Source organism: Myotis daubentonii, chromosome 4 (assembly GCF_963259705.1).
Source record: "Myotis daubentonii chromosome 4, mMyoDau2.1, whole genome shotgun sequence".
NCBI classification, from domain to species: Eukaryota; Metazoa; Chordata; class Mammalia; order Chiroptera; family Vespertilionidae; genus Myotis; species Myotis daubentonii.
The window spans coordinates 24,912,817-24,933,650 of record NC_081843.1 but is presented as its reverse complement, the minus strand read 5'-3'; the positions used below and the strand labels follow the sequence as shown (position 1 = coordinate 24,933,650).

At 39.8% G+C, this 20,834-nt stretch overlaps 1 protein-coding gene across 2 annotated transcripts in view; it reads left to right on the top strand.

Annotated features, from left to right (window-relative positions):
- Positions 1–20,834, top strand: part of PARN (poly(A)-specific ribonuclease) — a 172,343-nt gene that overhangs the window by 130,771 nt on the left and 20,738 nt on the right. The window contains exon 23 of one of the 2 annotated variants that reach the window (XM_059693219.1): positions 13,121–13,427. The exons of the other annotated variant lie outside the window; for it this stretch is intronic. Within the exon in view, the coding sequence (XP_059549202.1) occupies positions 13,121–13,127 (7 nt within the window). The 3' untranslated portion in view covers positions 13,128–13,427. Of the gene's footprint in view, positions 1–13,120; positions 13,428–20,834 lie in introns of those variants that run through there. 2 annotated transcript variants of the gene reach the window in all.

Genomic DNA, 20,834 nt, shown 5'->3' with positions numbered 1-20,834 from the left:
TGTACTCCAAATAAATTTTAGAAGCATCTTGTCTGTTTCTTCATTAGGCCTGTTTTTAGGTTTTGCTGTAGAGGTCTTATGTTAATATTCTTCCTAAATATTTTATGTTATTGATGTTATTATAAATGAAAGTTTCTTAAAACAAGTCACTCATTTTCAAGTTGTTTGCTGCCTCTATATAGAATATAATTAATTGTTGTATGTTAACCTTGTACCCTGCAACCTTTTAAAATTTACTTCTTCTGATAGTTTTTTTAAAATATTCTACAGGGTTTTATATACACAATCATGTTAATGTGCGAGTAACAAGCTTTATTTTTCCAATATTTGTGTCTCCTTTTTCCTGCTTTTTCCCTGACTAGCACCTCTGGTACACAGTTAAGTAGAAGTGGGAGAGTGGATATCCCTGCCTTATTTCTAGTATCAGGGGAAGTTCAGTGTTTCCCCATGAAGTACGATTTTTAGGTTGTCCATACAAGTCCTTTTTCAGACTGAGGAAATTCCCTTCTATTTCTGGTTTGCTAAGAGTTTGTATCATGAATGGATGTCGAATATTTTCAGATGCTCTTTTTGTATCTTTTAAAATTATCATGTAGTTCTTGTACTTTATTTTGTCAGTATATTGAATTACATTGATGTTTTTAAGTTAAATTTGCATTCCTGGTAGAAATCCACTTGGTCATGATGTATTATCCTTTTTACATGTTGCTGGATTTGATTTGCTCATATTTTATTAAATACTAGAGGCCCAGTGCACAACATTCGTGTGCTGGAGGGGCAGCGGCAGGGGGGGTGGCCCTCAGCCTGGCCTGTGCCCTTTAGCAGTCCGGGAGCCCTCAGGGGATGTCCCACTGATGGCTTAGGCCTGCTCCCTGCGGGGAGTGGCCCTAAGCTGCAGTCAGACATCCTTAGAGCTGCCATGGAAGTGGGAGAGGCTCCCATCACCACTGCTGTGCTCGCCAGCCGTGAGCCCCACTTCTGGCTGAGCAGCGCTCTCCCTGTAGGAGTGCACTCACCACCAGGGGGCAGCTCCTGCATTGGGCATCTTCCCCCTGGTGGTCAGTGCATGTCATAGCGACCGGTTGTCCTGCTGTTTGATTTGCATATTATCCTTTTATTATATAGGATTTTTATGTCTTTATGAGAAATATTAGATTGTAATTTTCTTTTATATTTTTGTCAAGTTTTTGTATCAGGATTATACTAACCTCATAAAACTAGTTATTAATAAGTTCTTAAGTTTTTGGTTGAGTTTACCGGTGGAGCTATCTGGACATAGAGTTTCTCTGTGGAATGGTTTTTTATTATGAATTCAGTTTCTTTCATTGATATGGGCTAATTAGATTTTCTGTTTTTTTTTTTTTTTATTTCACTTTTAGGAATCTGTTTTTCAAGGAATATCCTATTTCATTTAGGTTGGTAAATTCATTAGCATAAAATTATTAGCTTAGGCTATTCCCTTATAATTTTAATATCTGTAGGATCTCTAATTGTGTTCTTTTAAAAACTCCTGATATTGGTAATTTGTGTCTCTTTTCTTTTTTCCTAGCTAGGTGATTATTAATTCTTTAAAAGAACCAAAATTAACTTTACTGGGCTTTTTTCCTATTGTTTTTCTGTCTTATTTTTCATTTATTTATACTCTTGTTATTTCTTTGCTTATTTTGGATCTGTTATTCTTTGTCTAGTTTTTTAAAGTGGGAACTTAACTCATTGATTTTATTACATTTCTTCTTTTCTAATAAAAGCATTTAAAACTACACTAACCCTAGCCGGTTTTGCTCAGTGGATAGAGTGTCAGCCTTTGGACTGAAGGGTTTGGGGTTCAATTCTGGTCAAGGGCATGTACTCAGTTGCAGGCTCGATCCCAGCCCTGGTTGGGGCGCATGCAGGAGGCAACCAATTGATGGGTCTCTCTCACATCGGTGTTTCTCTCTGTCTCCCTCTCTCTTTCCCTCTCTCTATAAATCAATGAAAAAATATCCTCTGGTGAGGATTAACAAAAAAATAAAAATAAAATAAAGCTACACTAAATAATGAAGTCAGCACACTAAATAAGAAAAAGATTATTCACCCTTTCAATGGGTACAGCCTTTTAATTCCCATCTACCATCTGTATTCATGACTTCAAGAAATGGTCAGAAATCACTAGGCTGTGGCAGAAGAAACTTGAACTCAGCCCTTTTTGTCCTTTGTGCGTTGGTTCCTGATTTACACATTAATTGCTTAACTGCTTCTGTGACTTAAAGTGGTTGCCTTTCCCCTTCAGACCCACCACCACCCACTGCTGTCTAAGAATGCATTTCTGCAGCATGGGCACCAGCCCTCTTGTCCTGGTGGTAAGCTCACTCCCTCTCAGCAGTAAGGAATGCACTCAGAAGCTCTGTTTACCATCTCTTGTTTTTTCCTTCTTCCTCCTGGCTCCATTCAACTTTAATGCTTCTGCTCTTGGTTCTCAGCTGCCCTTTTCTGGGGAAATTTCCTATTGTTTCATTCTTGTTTGCTTCATGTTCTACAGTTTAGGAATAGATTTTATTACATCTGTATCTTTATATTGACCAAATGACCCTCCTACAATTTGCATGTTCCTTAGGATAGATCTTTAGTCTGGAAAATACTGTAGAAGTTATCTAGTCTAGTGGCCTCAGAATCTTTCTTGTATTTGAGCAGAGTTAGCAAATTCAATGTAGATCTTGTGGGGTTACATATATTTTAGCAGAGAAAGTGTTTCCCATGACACTTTTTAAACCATTGAAGTGATAAATGCACCATTTTTTAAAAGTTTGCATAGTATAAGAGGATATAAAATGAACGGGTATAAGGGAATCTTTGCTCCGCATTCCCAGTTCTCCTTCCCTGTGGCGGCTACATTATCATTTTCTTCTGGCAGTTTCGCTCTACCTTTAACTAAAAAGTCTTACCAACTTTGACCAATATATCTTAATTGCTTCTATATAAGATTAAAAATTAAGCACATATAGTACCTTCCTTTGCTCTCTGTTCCCTTCTCACTTTCGTTAACTAGATTAGGTTATTTATACTACTTTCTACTTTTTTGTATCTATATTTTTGTGCTTTCTTGAGAAGTTGATTCCAAGAGATGGCCTTAGGTATATAACATGTATATTATTATGATTGTATAAATACAATTCTCTAGTGAAGAAAGCCTGCATATTTGGGCCCACAGAGAAGAAAGTGTTCCTATGTTATTCAAGCTTTGCTACCCAAAGGAGAATATCTTCTAAATATCTCGACCTTTTTTGTGTAGATTTTTTTGAGGGAACTAATTTTCTTTTCTTAGTGGTGTGTTATTTTTTTTGCACATATATGGTATGGTCAGTAAACTAAAAAATGCCTCTATTTCACCTTCCTAATTGATAATGTTCCTGGATATAGAATTTTAGATCCAAATATTGTATCCTTCCAGAACTTTAAATACATTACCACTATAATCATGGATTTACTTTCCTGTTTTCCTTCAAGGCAGGTGCCATGTTTCCGAGTCTTTATATCTCTAGCACGTAACCTAGAGTCCGATCCTCAGTATGTACTCAGATAGTTGGTGAATTAATGAATGAATAAATAACTATTCAAGTGTCAGTTTCCTGAGTGCTTGCTCTGGGCTAGGTGTTTCACATTTTATCTCATGTGATGCTTATAGCAACATTGTGAGGGATGAGAGGTTATCCCCATTTCATAGAGGCTCAGGGAGATTAAACAGTTCTTGAATTGGATTTTATTCCAGGGTGATCTGAAGAGCCCTGTTCTTTCCACCCCCATGAATTTTTCCAGGTCTGGGATAGCCCTGTCCTGAAGGAAGAAAGTACTCAAGCAGATTGATTGCATTTAGGTGCATGCCATATAGGGGACTATTGTCTTAACTATAATCACCACACACCTAAGATAAACATTGAAGAGCTTGTATCTTTTCATTTAAAAGTGATATCCGCCAGCACCGGTTTGGCTCAGTGGATAGAGTGTCGGCCTGCGGACTGAGGGGTCCCAGGTTCGATTCCGGTCAAGGGCATGTACCTTGGTTGCGGGCACATCCCCAGTAGGGGGCGTGCAGGAGGCAGCTGATCGATGTTTCTCTCTCATCGATGTTTCTAACTCTCTATCCCTGTCCCTTCCTCTCTGTAAAAAATCAATAAAATATATTTTTTTAAAAAAAGTGATATCCTAGGAAGCTGAAGAGAGGCCTTTTTGAATTTCTGCTTAAAGAATACCAAAATTTTTCATTACAAAAAAAAAAAATTTCAAACGCGTACAAAAGCAGAGAAAATAATGTAACAAAACTCCCATCTAGCTGTCACAAAGTATCAACAGTGTGTGTCCAGTTCTGTTTCATTAGTTCTCTTTCTCTCACTCTCCCCTTCAGATAATTTTGAAACAAATCACAGACAGGGTATCATTTCAAACATAGGCTACATATGTATGTATCAAAAAGATAAGCAGCATTTTAAAACAAAACTAGAATGCAACTACCATAAAAAATTAATTCCTTAATATCAGTCAGTGTTCAGATTTTCTGCTCACATTTTTTTTGAAATAATTGTTTTGTTTGAGCTCTAGTTTCCAAACAAGTTCACGTATTATATTTGGTTGACATGTCCCACTTCTCTCTTAATCTGTGAATTTCCTCTCTCTGGATTCCCTTCCCTCCACCCCTCATCCTTTTGCAATATATTTAAGAAACCAGGTTGTTTGCTCTGTAGAATTTCCCATATTCTGGAACATAATTTAAGTTTGTTTAACATGTTCCCTGACTTCTGTGTTTGCAATGAACTGGTAGTTAGATCTATAAACTTGGTCAGATTCAGGATTGAACTAATAAAAAGAATATTTCATAGAAGATTTTATTGTGTTACTTTGTGTGGCATAAAATGTCTACTTGTCTCTCTTTGTGATAAGATTGATCAAGTGGGTTCAGATATTGCTATTCTGGTTCATTCAATATGAAGTTCCCTATTAGCTTTTCACCTGATAGTTTTAGTAACCATTAATGATCAATTGCTAGATTCATTATTTCATTAAGAGTTTCAAAATGATAATATTATAGTTTGTTCCTTCTTAATTTATTACCCCAAATGCTTTTATTTAAAATGTAAAATTTGTCCTAGCCGGTTTCTCAGTGGTTAGAGCATCGGCCCTCAGACCAAGTATCATGGGTTCGAGGGCATGTACCTCAGTTGCAGGTCAGGGTGCATGCAGGAGGCAACCAATCGATGTGTCTTCCTTGCATGGATGTTTCTCTCTCCTTCCCCCTCTTCCCTCCCTTCCATTCTTTCTAAAAATCTATGGAAAAATATCCCAGGTTGAGGATTTAAAAAAAAATATATATATATGTACATATATATATAAAATATATATATATATTTTAAAAAATATATATATATATATATAGTTTATTCAGTTATCTGAAGATATAGTTCATCTAGAAAAAGCAGAATAAATTCTTTAATCTCTATCCCCAACACACCTTTTAAAAACCAGTTTCAGAATAAATAATTGGTTTTCATGCTAGCACTTTCCAAAAGTGTCTATGCATGGATTTTTAAAAATATATATTTATACATTACAGTTGCTTTTTAAAAAATATATGTGTTTTTAAAATCTTTATTGTTTAAAGTATTACATATGTCCCCTTTTTTCCCCCATTGACCCCTTCTAGCCTTCCCCTGTCCACCTCCCTCTCCACCTTCACCACTCTATTGTCTGTGTCCATGGGTTATGCATATATGCATACAAGTTCTTTGGTTGATCTCTTCCCACCCACCCCTGATTTTCAGAGAGAGAGAGGAAGGAGAAATATAGAGAGAAACATTGCTGAGAGAGTAACATCATCCATCAGCTGCCTCCTGCATGCTCCCTAGGGGATCGAGCCTGAAACCCTGGCATGTTCCCTAACCGGGAATTGAACCAGCGACCTCTTGGTTCCAGAGGCAAAGATCAACTGCTGACCCATATCAGCCAAGTGCTATTCTTTTTTATGCTCTAATTATCTTGTTATGACCAGTGAGAACCATTTTGAGTTGCCTTTTGAGTCTTCTGATACAATTCCAGGAGCCTTTAATAGCTTCTTTGACTTCTGGTATGCTTAACACGATATTCCAGGCTCTTGTTAAACCTTTCCTACCTTATATTTGGAGTCAACCATTTCTCTAAGGGGCTTGTTCCTTTTGATAGGAAATGGTATTTAGAAACTATAATCTGGGTTCTCAGGGTGTTGATTGATACTAGTTTCTTTGTTGTTTTATAGCCATTTTTACTGAAAAGAGCTAGCAAGGTAGTCTTTCTTCCTTTCATGAAAAAAGATAAGTTTATACTGATACTTCAAATTCCAGTTAGACTTCACAACTTATCTATTTAAAATTTTGTTTTTCCTTTTCCTTATTGAAAATTCTGGTTTATAATGATATTAAATTATTTACTTGGTTTATGCTACTACATACTATAATAGTTTCAGAATAACTCTATCAGTAGCATTACTAGTAATATACTTATTGAAAAATAATTTTATATTGGTAGCAATTTTTGTCTCTAGAGTTTATCTAACTAGAGCTGAACAATCAAATTACCTTATTTTAAAGTCATTTGAAGTAATTAATTTTTTGTGTGGTTAAGCTACCATCTCAGTAATCATTTAGGTTTGCTTTATATTTACTTTTATGGATTGCCTTTCTAAAAATTTAATTTTGTCTTATAATTATGTAAAACATTTTTATGGTTCCACAATCAAATCTACCAAGCTTGTCTCTGCGCCTTCTCCAGCTTGTTTCTCCCTCCCTTGTAGTGACCAGTTTTATTAGTTTTTCGTATATCTTTCCATTCTTTTAAATATGTAAACAACTACATAAATATACCCCCACCTTTTGTTAGGTAAATGGTAATGAACACATACTTTTCTCTACCTTCTTTTTCTCATTTGCCAAATAGCTTGGAAGTCACTCTTATTCTGCTTCTTGTTTAAGTGTGATTCTTTACACTGCAAATGGCTTAGTGTTCTTTAGCCTCCTTAATAAAACATACTAACCTGCTAACCTGGGTTTAATTCTAATTTAAATGATCAACCTTGTAGCGGAACTCATGAATATTGTAAAGTCAGATGCTTGTGAAAGATCGATTCGTGACCCAGTGCTCTAGTTCAGATAAATCATTCTTCTTTTACCTTTCTTATGTCTTTCTTTGTCCTGTCAGTATAAAGGTGTAAAGCTCACTGACACACAGAATGCTTTTTGGAATATCTACAGATAACTGTGAAATATAGGAGAGAATGCTTATATTTACTAAGCAGATTCTTCATTCTAGGCACGGAGCTAGATGCTTCAGATCGTTGTTGTTGTTTTTTAAACTGTGTAATAACTCATTGTAACCCTTAGTGATATTCCTGACTTATAGACGAGGAAGTTGAGTCACAGAAAAGCCAAATAATTTAGCTGAAGTTACACAGAATTCTAACTTTATAGGTGTTTTTGGATCCATAGCCCAGTGTATTAAGTTACCTTTTAGAAGCATGGCACATTTACACCTATGAGTGTGTAAATGCTCTCTGATTTTAATAAATTATCTTTTCTTTTTTTCCTGTTCATCAGATTATTTATTCACTTGATTTTTAGATTCACTTGTTGATAGATGTGTATTTGTTGTTCATAATTTGTATCTTTACCTTTTTCTTCTTCTTCCTCTTCTTAAAGGATACCTTTCAGCATTTCATATAATACTGGTTTGGGGGGAAAGAACTCCTTTAGCTTTTTCTTGTCTGTGAAGCTCTTTCTCTGACCTTCAATTCTGAATGATAGCTTTGCTGGGTAAAGTAAACTAGGTTGTAGGTTCTTGCTATTCATCACTTTGAATATTTCTTGCCACTCCCTTCTGACCTGCATAGTTTCTGTTGAGAAATCAGCTGACAGTCCTATGGGTACTCCCTTGTAGGTAACTGTCTGTTTTTCTCTTGCTGCTTTTAAGATTCTCTCTTTGTCTTTTGCTCTTGGCATTTTAATTATGATGTGTCTTGGTGTGGTCCTCTTTGGATTCCTTTTGTTTGGGGTTCTCTGCGCTTCCTGGACTTGTAAGTCTATTTCTTTCACCAGGTAGGGGAAGTTTTCTATCATTATTTCTTCAAATAGGTTTTCAATATCTTGCTCTCTCTCTTCTTTTGGCACCCCCATAATTCGGATGTTGGTACGCTTGAAGTTGTCCCAGAGGCTCCTTACACTATCTTCATATTTTTGTATTCTTTTTTCTTTTTGTTTTTCCGGTTGGGTGATTGTTGCTTCTTCGTATTTCAAATCTTTGACTTGATTCTTGAGATCCTCTAGTCTGCTGTTGGAACTCTGCATAATATCCTTTATTTCAGTCAGTGTATGCTTAATTTCTAGTTGGGCCTTGTTCATATCCTCGAGGGTCTCACTAGATTTCTTGAGGGTCTCACTAAATTTATCGGCAGTCTCACTAGATTTCTTGAGGGTCTCACTAAATTTATCTGCAGTTTCTAGAAAATTCTTGAAAAACCTTAAAAGTGTGGTTTTGAACTCTATATCCAGTAGTTTGCTTTCCTCCATTTCTGTCATTTGTGACTTGTTTCTTTGTCTCTGCATTTTTTATTCTTCCCTGTGTTGATAGAGTGGCTTTCTGTGTTAGGTGTCCTATAGCGCCCAGTGGCTCAGCCTCCCCAAATACCTGAGGTGGACACTCTTGGTGCACCCCTTTGTGGGCTTTGTGCACAGTCTTGTAGTTAAGCCTTGATTGTTGTAGGTATCACTGGGAGGAATTGACCTCCAGGCCAATTGGCTGTGAGAATCAGCTGTGTCTGCAATGGGAGAACTTCTGAGCTGGAGACACCCTTATGGGGCAAGACTTGCTTCAGTGGGGCTTTGGTGCTCACTGAGTCTGCCCCCTGAGTGTGTCCCTTATGGATCTGAGGAGTTGTAATCTGGATGGTCCCACTCTGACCACTGGGTACACTGGCTCTTGGATCTCTAAGGAGGTGCTAATTTAGCCTCTGCCTGAGGCTACCCAGCAGGAGCTATAAAGAGATCTGCATATCCCTCTTCTTTGTTTGGGGTTTGGAGGTGCCCAGATGAGGCCCAGCTGTGAGGCAGTGCAAGCTGCTGTGGGGCCTTGGGCCTTCTTTTGGATGTTCTGGGTCTCTCTGACCCAGCTGCAGTTTGTTAGGTAATTTTCAGGTTGCAAAGGGCCAGGCCTTTCATATGCAAAAGCCTCTGTGTACAGCTTGGGTGGGGCGGGGTCTCAGGGGATCAACAGGGCGGAGCAAGCAGCTATGGCTGCTCCCCAGTCCTACCCTAAGAGGCCCCATGTCTCAGTGTCCCAGTAATCGCTGCAAGCACCTCTGAGAGAAAGCCGCCCTCGAATTCTGCCCGATGCCAGACAGTCCAGTTTCTCTTTGTATGAGTCTGGATCCCCAGAGACTCACCCAAAACTGGAGTTCAGAGCAGTTGGGAGCTTGAGACTCCCTCCCAATTGAAAAAGACAACTGCGTCCTCAGCTGCCAGCCCTTTCCATGTGCGCCTTCATACCTCTGCACTTTACTTCCACACCTCCTCTGAGTCTCAGTGCTTTTCTCTTTTCTTCTAGTTGTAGAATTTCCACTCAGCCAGCCTTCCTGTGGTTCTGGATGATGTCCGTTTTGTCTTTAAGTTGTATTTTTGAAGTAGTTGTGCGAGGCAGCAATTTCCAGTGTTTACCTATGCCGCCATCTTGGTTTCCTAAATTATCTTTTCTTAAAAAAAAAAAAAAGCTGTCCAAGAAGTCCTAAGTTGAAAACTGAATTTCAACCTTATTTCTTTGGGGAAAGGATTTAGATTATCAATGGAAAACTATTAGTTTTCAACAATTTAAAAATACACAGAAGTGACCCTATGATGTATAAGCCAATATAAAAATTATTGAAGTGCCTTTAGAATCCAGTCTTGGTCTTTGATGAGTTGATTGGTTGCTTTTAAGTAGCAGTTCCACAGCTCGTTTGGAGGAAAATGACTTGATGATGGTAAAAGGAAGGGGAAATATTGAGACTATTCAGCCTGGAATAGTAGCTGGAGGCAAGGGGCAGTAGGAACCATGGTAAGATTATGAAATGCCATTATGAGAAGAATAATGGTTCTTTATCTTCACTGGGGACTGAGGAAGAACCCTGAGGGGAATAAGGTAGCATTATTAGTCCTATTTCACTGATTAAAAAAAAAGAAAAACTCAGAGGGGAAGTGGTTTGCTCCAGATCATAAAGCTGGTGACACAGCTCTTTCCTGCTGATGGGCTACCTCCCCCTCCTCTTTGCTGATTTTGCCTCGGTCTAATTATCTTTTAAGGGCTGTGTTAATTTCAGACTGGAAAGGTTGTACAGAGAGACCTTTAAAATCTGCTTTAAATGATTAAAAAGTAATAATCACAGCCCTTTGCTTAGTCTTCCCTCTTATTCAGCTCCTTTCCACCTTAACATCTGAACAACTGAACAAAGGATCACTCTAGTCTAAAGAAGTATTTTAAGAAATTCAAATAAATATTCAGCATAAAACTAGAATCTGATTAATGTAGAATTTTAAAGTACCAGGCAAATTGGTTTTACCATGGAATATTCCTAAGACATAAAGCCAGGGAGCTTTCTTAAATCAAGATGTAGAAACAACTCTAACAAATATTCCTTCTAAATATTGTCCCCATCTCCAAGAAAATTCATTATTTCCATTTAAAAGTTTCTGTATGAAAAAAAATAATAATAAAATAAAAGTTTCTGTATGCAGTAATTTAGAATTTGGCACTGAAAACCCACTTCTAAATATTGTTCTTTGAAAGAAAGCCTGGCTGGTGTCGGGGAAAGCTGAACCGGTCTAACCCGTCTCCTTTTGACTTCTCTTGGGCCACTAGGTCAGAGCATCATTGCTTTCTTTCAAAGAAAGTATTTCATCAGGATTCCTGAGAATAATATAAAAAGAAAATCAGACAACTTGAATAAATAAAATGTGATATAGAACACCCATTTTCAAACGGTGTGCCGTAAAACATGCAATACCTGACTAGTCAGGAGCACTTACCTCTTTTCCCTTAGATTGTCAAATAAAAAATGACAACAAGCCAGCATAACAATAGCTGCCTGATGCGAATGAATCAAAATTATACCTATTTTTTGTCAGATTGGCAAAATATACATATATACTGCTGTGCTGCAGAATTTTAGTAATTAGTTTGTGTGCCATGAGATGAAAAAGGTTGAAAATCACTATTACAGAATATTATTCAACTTAAGAAAGGAAGGAAATTTTGATATGCTGCTACAACATGGATGAACCTTGAGGACATTATGCTAAGTGAAATAAGCCAGTCACAAAAAGACAAAATACTGTATGATTCCATTGTTATGAGGTAACTAGAATAGTCAAATTCACAGAGACAGAAAGTGGAATGGTGTTTGCCATGAGCTGGGGGAGAGAGGGATGGGAGTTAGTATTTAATGGGTAAAGAGTTTCTGTTTTGCAAGATGAAGAGTTCTACAGATTGGTCACATAACAGTGCAACTCAGTTGTGTATTTCCCTATAATTAAAATTTTTTAAAAAGATGCAGGCAATCTGGAATGCAATCTTTTTAAAAATATATATATTTTATTGATTTTTTACAGAGAGGAAGGGAGAGGGATAGAGAGTTAGAAACATCAATGAGAGAGAAACATCGATCAGCTGCCTCCTGCACACCCCCTACTGGGGATGTGCCCACAACCAAGGTACATGCCCTTGACCGGAATCGAACCTGGAACCCTTCAGTCAGCACGCCGATGCTCTATCCACTGAGCCAAACTGGTTAGGGCTGGAATGCAGTCTTTTTATGGTAAAATTTCACTTGAAGCCTTTCTCACAATAATTGGGGATAGGGAGGATGCTGACCTAAAATACTTTTAAAATTTCAGCAGAAAATTATGAATTATCAAGAAAAATAGTTGGTGAATTTATAACTCTCAGTTACTACTTATCTATTTTACACTTCATTAAATTGCTTTTGTAGATATAAAAATTCTTAAGATAAAATATGATAGGTAGGTAAATTGATTTTAAATGCTGTGAGATCCGGCCTTTTCTTCTTACTTGTTGTATGGGCTATAGCATATCTGGCAACCAGACCAACTGATTTTAGATGTAGATCTGTCTGTTTTAAGAGAATGAAGTGTCACCTCTACAGAAATGGACAAAAGCACAGCTGTGAAAGCAGAACAGTTGTAGTGATTCAAAATTATGTATTTTTTAAAAGAGCTCAATCTCTAAGATTTCTATAGTTGATTTTAAAAAATCTAATTATTTTATTAAAATTGAGAAAATTTTAGTAATCACTTAGCTTTCTTTAAATTTAAAAACATAGAAGTTAGTTCCCATCTCCAAGAAAATTCATTATTTCCATTTAAAAGTTTCTGTATGCAGTAATTTAGAATTTGGCACTGAAAACCCACTTTAAAGCAGTATGTCGTCTCAAGATTTTATTTTAAAGAATTGAAAGCTCAGTTTAATATCCCCTTATATTTAATCTGACTTTTGATGTTTTGGAATGCTTTCAAGCTTAATAATAGCAGTAGTATTTGAAATAAATGTTTTCTTTCCATATCTTCATGTTATTTATTTGAATAACTATAATGAAAAGTAATTATCATCTGTGTTTCTAATAATGTATTATATTATTCATACTTATCTTCATGTAATAGTATAAATTCTTAAATGGGACTGCCAATTGAAACTGCCCTCAACACACTTAGATGATTAAGGAAGTGAAATGCTATCTTTTCCATATCTATTAACCAAACACACAACTGATTTCCTATTTGAGTTGCCCAGATCGTGTGCAGTTAGAGTTATTCCTGTATTATTTGTATTTGTTTTAGCTGAAATAAAGTATGAAATGTGTAAATACTATATTTTCATTTCCAGGTGTAGAAATCCTTAACATTTTTTGGCGGTTCTTTTTTGACACTTTATGCCCTGCTAGTACATTATAAGCTGGCAGAAGCCACAGCATGTTTGTGTTTACTTGGGGGAGGTCAGGTATAAGGATGAGTGGCTACTATAGCCCAACATGAGCTTTGTCATTGTGCTGATAGGTGGTTCCATGTTTAAATTCTGTCTGCAGATTGTAGGTGCTTCCTTTTGTTCATTCAAGAATCTCTGAAGCAAAGATTTCATTTCATTCAACTGCATTGCTGGGAGAGCAGAAGCCAAATACTTAACCACATGGGAGCATTCTAGAGCTTCCCCCTTTCATGCCCCCTTTCCGAATGCAAAAACACTAAAATCGCTGTGTGTTTTCAGGTCTCTGTCCCCAAAGTAGAACTAATTATAGAACCTAAGTAATGGCTAAATTGATGTTAATTGTACAGTTCTTTATACTTTACTGTATATTTGAAGTTCTCATAATAAAATGTTGGGAAAAAATGGAACTGTGTCTTCTAGTAACCTTGTATACATTTCCAACAGAGTAGGGCATTTGGGGTGGTCTGGACACCCATGAGTTAATAAATAGCTATCCAGTTAATTACTTACCCTCCCAGCCATCACGACCATGCTGTATCACTGTTTATGCTGTTTATGTCTTCGTTCTACTTCTTCTTCTCTCTTCCTTTCCTGATGCTTTTCAAAGATTTGGACCACTGCCTCTGAAGACCCATCAACATCATCCCTAAAACATGGACACCCCCCCAACTCCCTCTGCCCCCCGCCTTTGCCTACCATAGAACAGTGAGGAAGCAGAGAAGGCACTTGCATTTGTTAAGTGTTTACCATGCTCCAGGTACTGTAACCTTTGCTGTTTTGTATAGTTTTCTTATTTGATCCTCACATAACCTATTTTATAATTGAGGAGACTGAGACTCACTTAAGGATCTTGCCCTGGGTCACAACACCAATATAAGACAGAACCCCGATTCAAGCCCTCACCTCTCTCATCTGAAATCCCATTCATGCTCTTTCCAGAATGCCCACTCCTTCAGATATCCACTTGTGATCCTTCCCCACCACCACCAGGAATGCCTTCTGATGCCTTCTATGCCACCTAGAATCCTTGGGAATTCTTTGCCTTGGTAACTCTTAAAAGAAAAAGTTGGGAATGGTTGTTTACTTACTTATATTAGCATTCCAGTACCTAACAAATGATGCCTTTTGATGGTCACTCAGAAAAAGATGCAAATGAATGAATGATCAAGAAAACCTATAATACACCCAGAATATACCTTTCTTTCCAGTTTCTTACTGGAGAATACCATTCAGACTGCTTTTTCCTGTTAGTTTATGCCAGTTTTAATTGCTTTGCTAAAGGTGAGGCAGAAAGAAATGACACTCCTTTCATAATTACATCAGTATCCACCCTATTTTATTGTCTTACCTGCTGTTTAGACAGCAGGAAAGACAGCTGAAAGAACCATATAAAGGTGGGAATAGATCAACTGTGGATGCCTTCGAACATCTTAGTCTGAAGACTATTCATGCATACCTTACCACATTTTTTAAGGGAAAAATAACTTAAAAGCAAATCAATCTCATATGATGCTACAGAAATCAGTCTAAAGAACTGGGGAATTCTTGGGAATGACCATGAGGTACATTAATTTATCATCTTAAATCAATGATTCTACAATCTTGGAGGGGATTAATTTCTAGTTTGCTTATAGTCACAAATTATTCCCAGAAGGCTCTTCATAAATCAAACCAAAATGTAAGAAGCATGTCATTCCTTGGTAAGAGAACATCTGGTGGTAGGCGGTCCTCTGTTCTGAAGAAGCTGAAATGACATTCTCTATTTCATGATCTAGAATCTTGTTCTCTTCTCCTGGTAAAGCCATCATAACCCTGTTGATTCAACAAGTCAAATTAGTGCTAAGATGTCATCTCATCATCAATTTGACTAAATATGTGATTTAGGATGTTTAAATTAATGAATATAATGAAACCATTAGAATATAGAGTAATGTTTTCCATTGGTCAATTTGAGCCTGATCAGTTGATATTATGAGTTTTTTTTCCTTCTCAGGTTTGGTTTATAAGAAAAATAGAAATAACCAAAAATGACAATTTCTGAAGAGATTAAAAGCACATAGGATTAAGATACTAATACTATAAATTTTGTTTTTGTTTAGATAACTAAGTGTCATTTCTACTTGCAAATGCTAATAATTGTGAAATACAGTAATATCACACTAATTCAGATGAATGGAAGTGAAGGCTAAAATATCCTCGCCTGAGGATATTTTTCCATTGATTTTTTTTTTTTTTTTTTAGGGAGAGTGGGAGAGAGAGGGAAAGGCAGAGAGAAACAATGATGTGAGAGAAATACATTGATTGGTTGCCTCCTGCATGCGCCCTGACAAGGGCCCAGGCTGAGGAGGAGCCTGCACCAAGGTAAATGCCCTTGGCTGGAATCGAACCCAGGACCCTTTGGTCCACAGGCTGACGTTCTATCCACTGAGCCAAACCAGTTAGTTAGGGCAACTAAATCCATTTTTGAAGAAATGCAGGTATATTCTTTTAAAGAATGGGTAGCACCTATAATTGTGTGAGCAAAAGTGTTACTTGATAAAGCCATATATTTGCTGGAAAGGACTTGGAGATGATCCAGTCCACTCTTAGTGATTACAAAGGAGAACTGGAGGGTCTGAGAAGCTGTGTCTTATTCAAGGTCACAAAGCCAATTAGTAGCAGAACTGAATATATCCATTTAACATAACCAGACAACTAATGATTTATTGGTATGGTAGCTATTCACGTGTTAAGTGGATCTTTGTGAAGTCTTGACATTTTTAAAATATTTCAATGAAATGTATGAATAACTAGAGTCCTGGTGCACAAAATTCATGCATGGGTGAGGTCAGTAGGCCAGGCTGGCGATCAGGGCTGATTGGGGACAGGCTGATCAGGGCTGGAGAGGAGGCGACGGGCGCAGAAAGAACAGATGCCGGCCGCTGCCATCGTTGGCGCCCCGCCACCGTGTGATTCCCTCTTTTCCTCACCGCCAGGCCGCCCTGTGGCAGGTGGGCGGCAGGCCAATTGGGGCCTGCCGGCTGGGGGGAGGGACAGGGCACAGAAAGTTGGCCACTGGCCCCAAGGAAGGAGATGGCCCTTGGCCACCCTGGGAAAGGGGCTGCATCCACTGCCCTCCACCCCTGGTTCCCCGTCCCAGCCTGGGGCCTGAAGGCCCTGGTGGGGCCGGGAGAGGAGGTGATGGTCACCGGGCCAGGCACGGAAGGAACGGACACTGGATGCCAATGCCACCATTGTCAGCGCCCCACCGTTTTCCCCTCCCCCCACCTCCTTCCCTCACTGCCACACCGCCACCATGGTGAGCCGATTGGAGCCTGCCGACTGGGGGGAGGAACAGGGCACAGGAGGTTGGCTGCCAGCCCTAAGGAGGGAGCTGGCCCTCAGCCCCCCTGGGAAAGGGGCTGCATCTGCTGCCACCCACCCCTGGTTCCCTGTCCCAACCCAGGGCCAGGCAGGGTCGGGAGAGGAGGCAGCAGTTGCTGGGCCAGGCATGGAAGGAACGGATGCCAGATGCCAGATGCTGACACTGCCATCGTCGGTGCCCGGCCACTGCGCAGTTCCCTGCCTCCTTCCCTCCTCCTTCTGTGGCGGGTGGGTGGCAGGCTGATTGGGGTCTGCCAGCTGGGGGGAGGGACGGGGCACGGGAGGTTGGCCACTGACCCCGTGGAGGGAGCTGGCCCTCGGCCCCCCTGGGAAAGGGGCTGCGTCTGCTGCTACCCACCCCCGGTTCCCTGTCCAAGCGCGGGGGTCTGGGGGAGGGACCATGGGAGATTGGCTAGCCGGGGTGGGGAAGGACCGCGGGAGGTTGGTCAGCTGGGGGAGGTTGGCTGTGGGAGTGCACTGACCACCAGAGGGCAGCTCCTGCATTGAGCGTCTGCCCCCTGGTAGTCAGTGCGCGTCATAGTGACCGGTGGTTCCAGTTATTCTGGTCGCTTAGGCTTTTATTTATATATATAATGTTTTTAAGAGCCAAATAATACAAAAAAGTATATAATAAAAAGCAGCAGTCCTGCCTGGCCAGCATGGTTCAGTGGTTGATCATCTACCCAGTGGTCACAGTTCAATTCCCAGTCAGGGCATATGCTTGGGTTGCAGGCAAGAGCCACAGTGTGGGGTGTGTAGGAGGCAGCCAATCAATGATTCTCTCTCTCATCATTGATATTTCTATCTCTCGCTCCCCCTTCCTCTCTGAAATCAATAAAAAAATTCTATATAATAAAAGGCTAATATGCAAATAGACTGAATAGTGGAACAACCAAACAACCGGTTGCTATGATGTGCGCTGACCACCAGGGGTTGTGCGCGGAACATGGCGGGCATTGGCTGTGGCGGGGTGGTGGAGTAGGTGAGTGGGAGTGCCAGACCAAGGTGGGGCGCCAGTAGCTGTCATCAGGGCGAGCCTCTGGTGGTTACTGAAAATTCTTTGCTCCTGTGCACCACAGTCCCACCTGGTACTTGCACCTGCTGCTGGTGCCGGAGCAACCGCTCGCACCCACTGCCGGTGTCCAGCGCCAGTCCTGATCACTCTGCGCTATCAGCAGGTGCGAGTGGCAGCTGCCAGCCCTGATCGCCCTGAGAGCTTCTCCACCTCCCCCTGCTCCTGAAGGGTGATCAAGGCAGCAGCCACTGCTTGCACCCGCTGCTGGTGCCAGCCCCAATTGCTCCACGCCGTCAGCGGGTGCGAGGGGGGCCAGCGCCGTCAGTGCGTGGAAGTGGCAGCAGTGGGAGCGGGGCCGATGGCAGACAGGAGACCAGGGGCTGCAGCGGGAGGGGCTGGGCGGGGTTGTGGAGGATGGGCTGAGACCCACCCCTGTGCCTACTGTAGTCTTGTGGTCCACAGTTCCTTTCAAGGTGCACAAATTCGTGCACTGAGCCCCTAGTGCAGGGGTGGGCAAACTTTTTGACTCGAGGGCCACAATGGGTTCTTAAACTGGACCGGAGGGCTGGAACAAAAGCATGGATGGAGTGTTTGTGTGAACTAATATAAATTCAAAGTAAACATCATTACATAAAAGGGTACGGTCTTTTTTTTTTTTTTAGTTTTATTCATTTCAAATGGGCCGGATCCGGCCCATGGGCCGTAGTTTGCCCACGGCTGCCCTAGTGTGTGTGTATGTATATGTATATGTATATATATATGTGTGTGTGTGTGTGTGTGTGTGTATAAATATATATATGTAAAGCAGCAGTTCCCTTCTACTCCCACCCTGTCCTCAGAGGCAATCATTTTCAACTTTCCTTTTATATTTACCTATTTTTCCAAGTAGTAACGTACTTATTGCTATTTCTTGATTTTTCTATTTATCTATTTACTTGCAAATATGGCAGGTTGCCCAGTCATTTTTATGGCCCTATAATATGAGCAGAGCAAGGACTGCCTGTAGCTTTAAAAATGTTCCTCAGTTCCTTACATTGTTTCTGTTTCCTTGGAATTTTTTCTGTCTGTATATTGGTCTGTTTTGAATTTTGTCTCTTACATTAAAGGCTTTCTTCAAATATTTGACTATTTTTGGATATCTACTATTTAAGAATGAATTAAAAAGGGATGAGAAGCTCTGGGTGTGGAGACAGATCTTATTGATGGTTTATCTCTGTAGAGTCATGAGGTGAAAAGCTGACTTTGTAATTATATCTTTTCTCTGAGGCTAATCTTTTCTTTATGACTTGTGGTTTTGTCATCTACATAAAAATGATTGCCTAAACTAGGGTCACAAAGATTTTTTTCTCATTTTTTTCTGTGTTTTATAGTTTTTCAGATATATGATCTATTTTGAATTGATTTTTATATAGTGTGAAGCATGAGAACAGGTTCATTTTTTGCACATAGATATATATTTGTTGAGCACCATTATTTGAAAAAACTTTTTTCTCTACTGAATTACCTTGACTCCTTTGTCAAAAACCAGTTCAGGATGTGAGTTTGTGTCTGTGTATAAAATTTCTGGACTGTTTTGTTCCATTAATCTATATGTGTATCCTTTCACCAGTATCACACTGTCTACATTATTATATTTATAAGTAAAGGCTCAGTGCACGCATTCATGTACTGGTGGGGTCCCTCAGCCTGGCCTGTGCCCTCTTGCAATCCGGGACCCTTTGGGGGATGTCAGACTGTGGGCATTGGGCCAAAACTGGCAGTCCAACATCCGCCGAGGGATGTAGTGCGTGAAGCAACAGGGTGCCATGCTGCTCCTGCTCATCCCAGCCTGCTGTGCCTGTCGCTGCTCAGGTGCACAGGGGAAATGTCCGTGGGAGGTGCTCGTGCCACCACAGCTGCACTTGCCAGCCGTCAGCTCAGCGTCTGACTGCCTGTCTCTCATCTGAGCAGCGCTCCCGCTGTGGGAGCACACTGACCACCAGGGGGCAGCTCCTGCATTGAACGTCTGCCCCCTGGTGGTCAGTGTGCATCATAGCTACCGGCCAGTCGGCAGGTCGCTTAGGCTTTTATATATATAGATGAGACTTGAAATCAGATAGGAAATCATTCAACCTTGTTCTTATGTTTTTTTTTGTTGTTTTTTTTTAAAATATATTTTATTGATTTTTTACAGAGAAGAAGGGAGAGAGATAGAGAGTTAGAAACATCGATGAGAGAGAAACATCGATCAGCTGCCTCCTGCACATCTCCTACTGGGGATGTGCCCGCAACCCAGGTACATGCCCTTGACCGGAATCGAACCTGGGACCTTTCAGTCCGCAGGCCGACGCTCTATCCACTGAGCCAAACCGGTTTCGGCAACCTTGTTCTTATGTTTTTAAAAAATATTTATTCCTTCATTTTTCCTCAAAAAGTTTAGAGTCAGTTTGCTGATTTCTGCAAAAAGCTAAGACTTTGATTAGGATTGTGTTGAATCTATAGGTCATTTCAGGAAGAATTAACCTCTTAAGTATCTTGTGTTTTCCAATCCATGAACATACCTTTTTATTTATTTAGGTTTTCTTTGATTTCTCTCATCAGTGTATTATAGTTTTAAGCATACAAATTTTACATATGCTTTATTAGAGTTGTCCCTAAGTATTTTGCTTTTGGATGTTATTGTAAGTAGTATATTTTTTAATTAAATTTTCAGTTGTTCATTGCTAATATAAAAAATACAATTGATTTGTATATTTTGACCTTGTATCATTGGACTGTACTAAATTCTCTTATTAGTTCTAATAAAATTTTGTAGACTATTTGGTATTTTTTTATTAGACAATCATATATGCAAATAAAGGTAATTGTATTCCTCCCTGTCCAAAGGACCCTATGAATTCTATTTCTTTCTCTTAACTTATTGCATTATTACAGCCTCTAGAACAGGGTTGAATACAAGTAGTGAGAGCCAACATCTGTGTCTTGTTCATGATTTTAGGGAAAAAGCATTCAACATTAAGTATGATATTAGCTGTAAGGATTTGGTGTTTTAAGAGATTGACTTTCTGATTTGCAGTTTGATGGAGATAGACCTGATTGTTGCTGGTGCTTTGGGTACTGATTGGCGGAAGGAAGCTGGAGGCCCACTTCTCATTTTATGAGGGATGCTACTTTCCCCACTAGTTCTTATTTCCCCGCTCACTCCCAAGCTCTACCACTGGACCAGGTGCCTCTGTGAGAGGACCACCGTCTCCACACTAAACTTTCTGCTCAACTCTGCTGGTCTGGAAGAATGCCAGTGCCTTGGTTTCCTAGGGATGGTGTGGGGATCCTAGTCCAGCCTTCTCCCTGTCGACAGCATCAGTCCTTATTATCTGCTTGCTTCAGGAATCTGTTGCTTGTTATTTGCTGAGACTTTGCTGGGCTCTATTGGGTGAATCAGCCTTTTATACAGCAC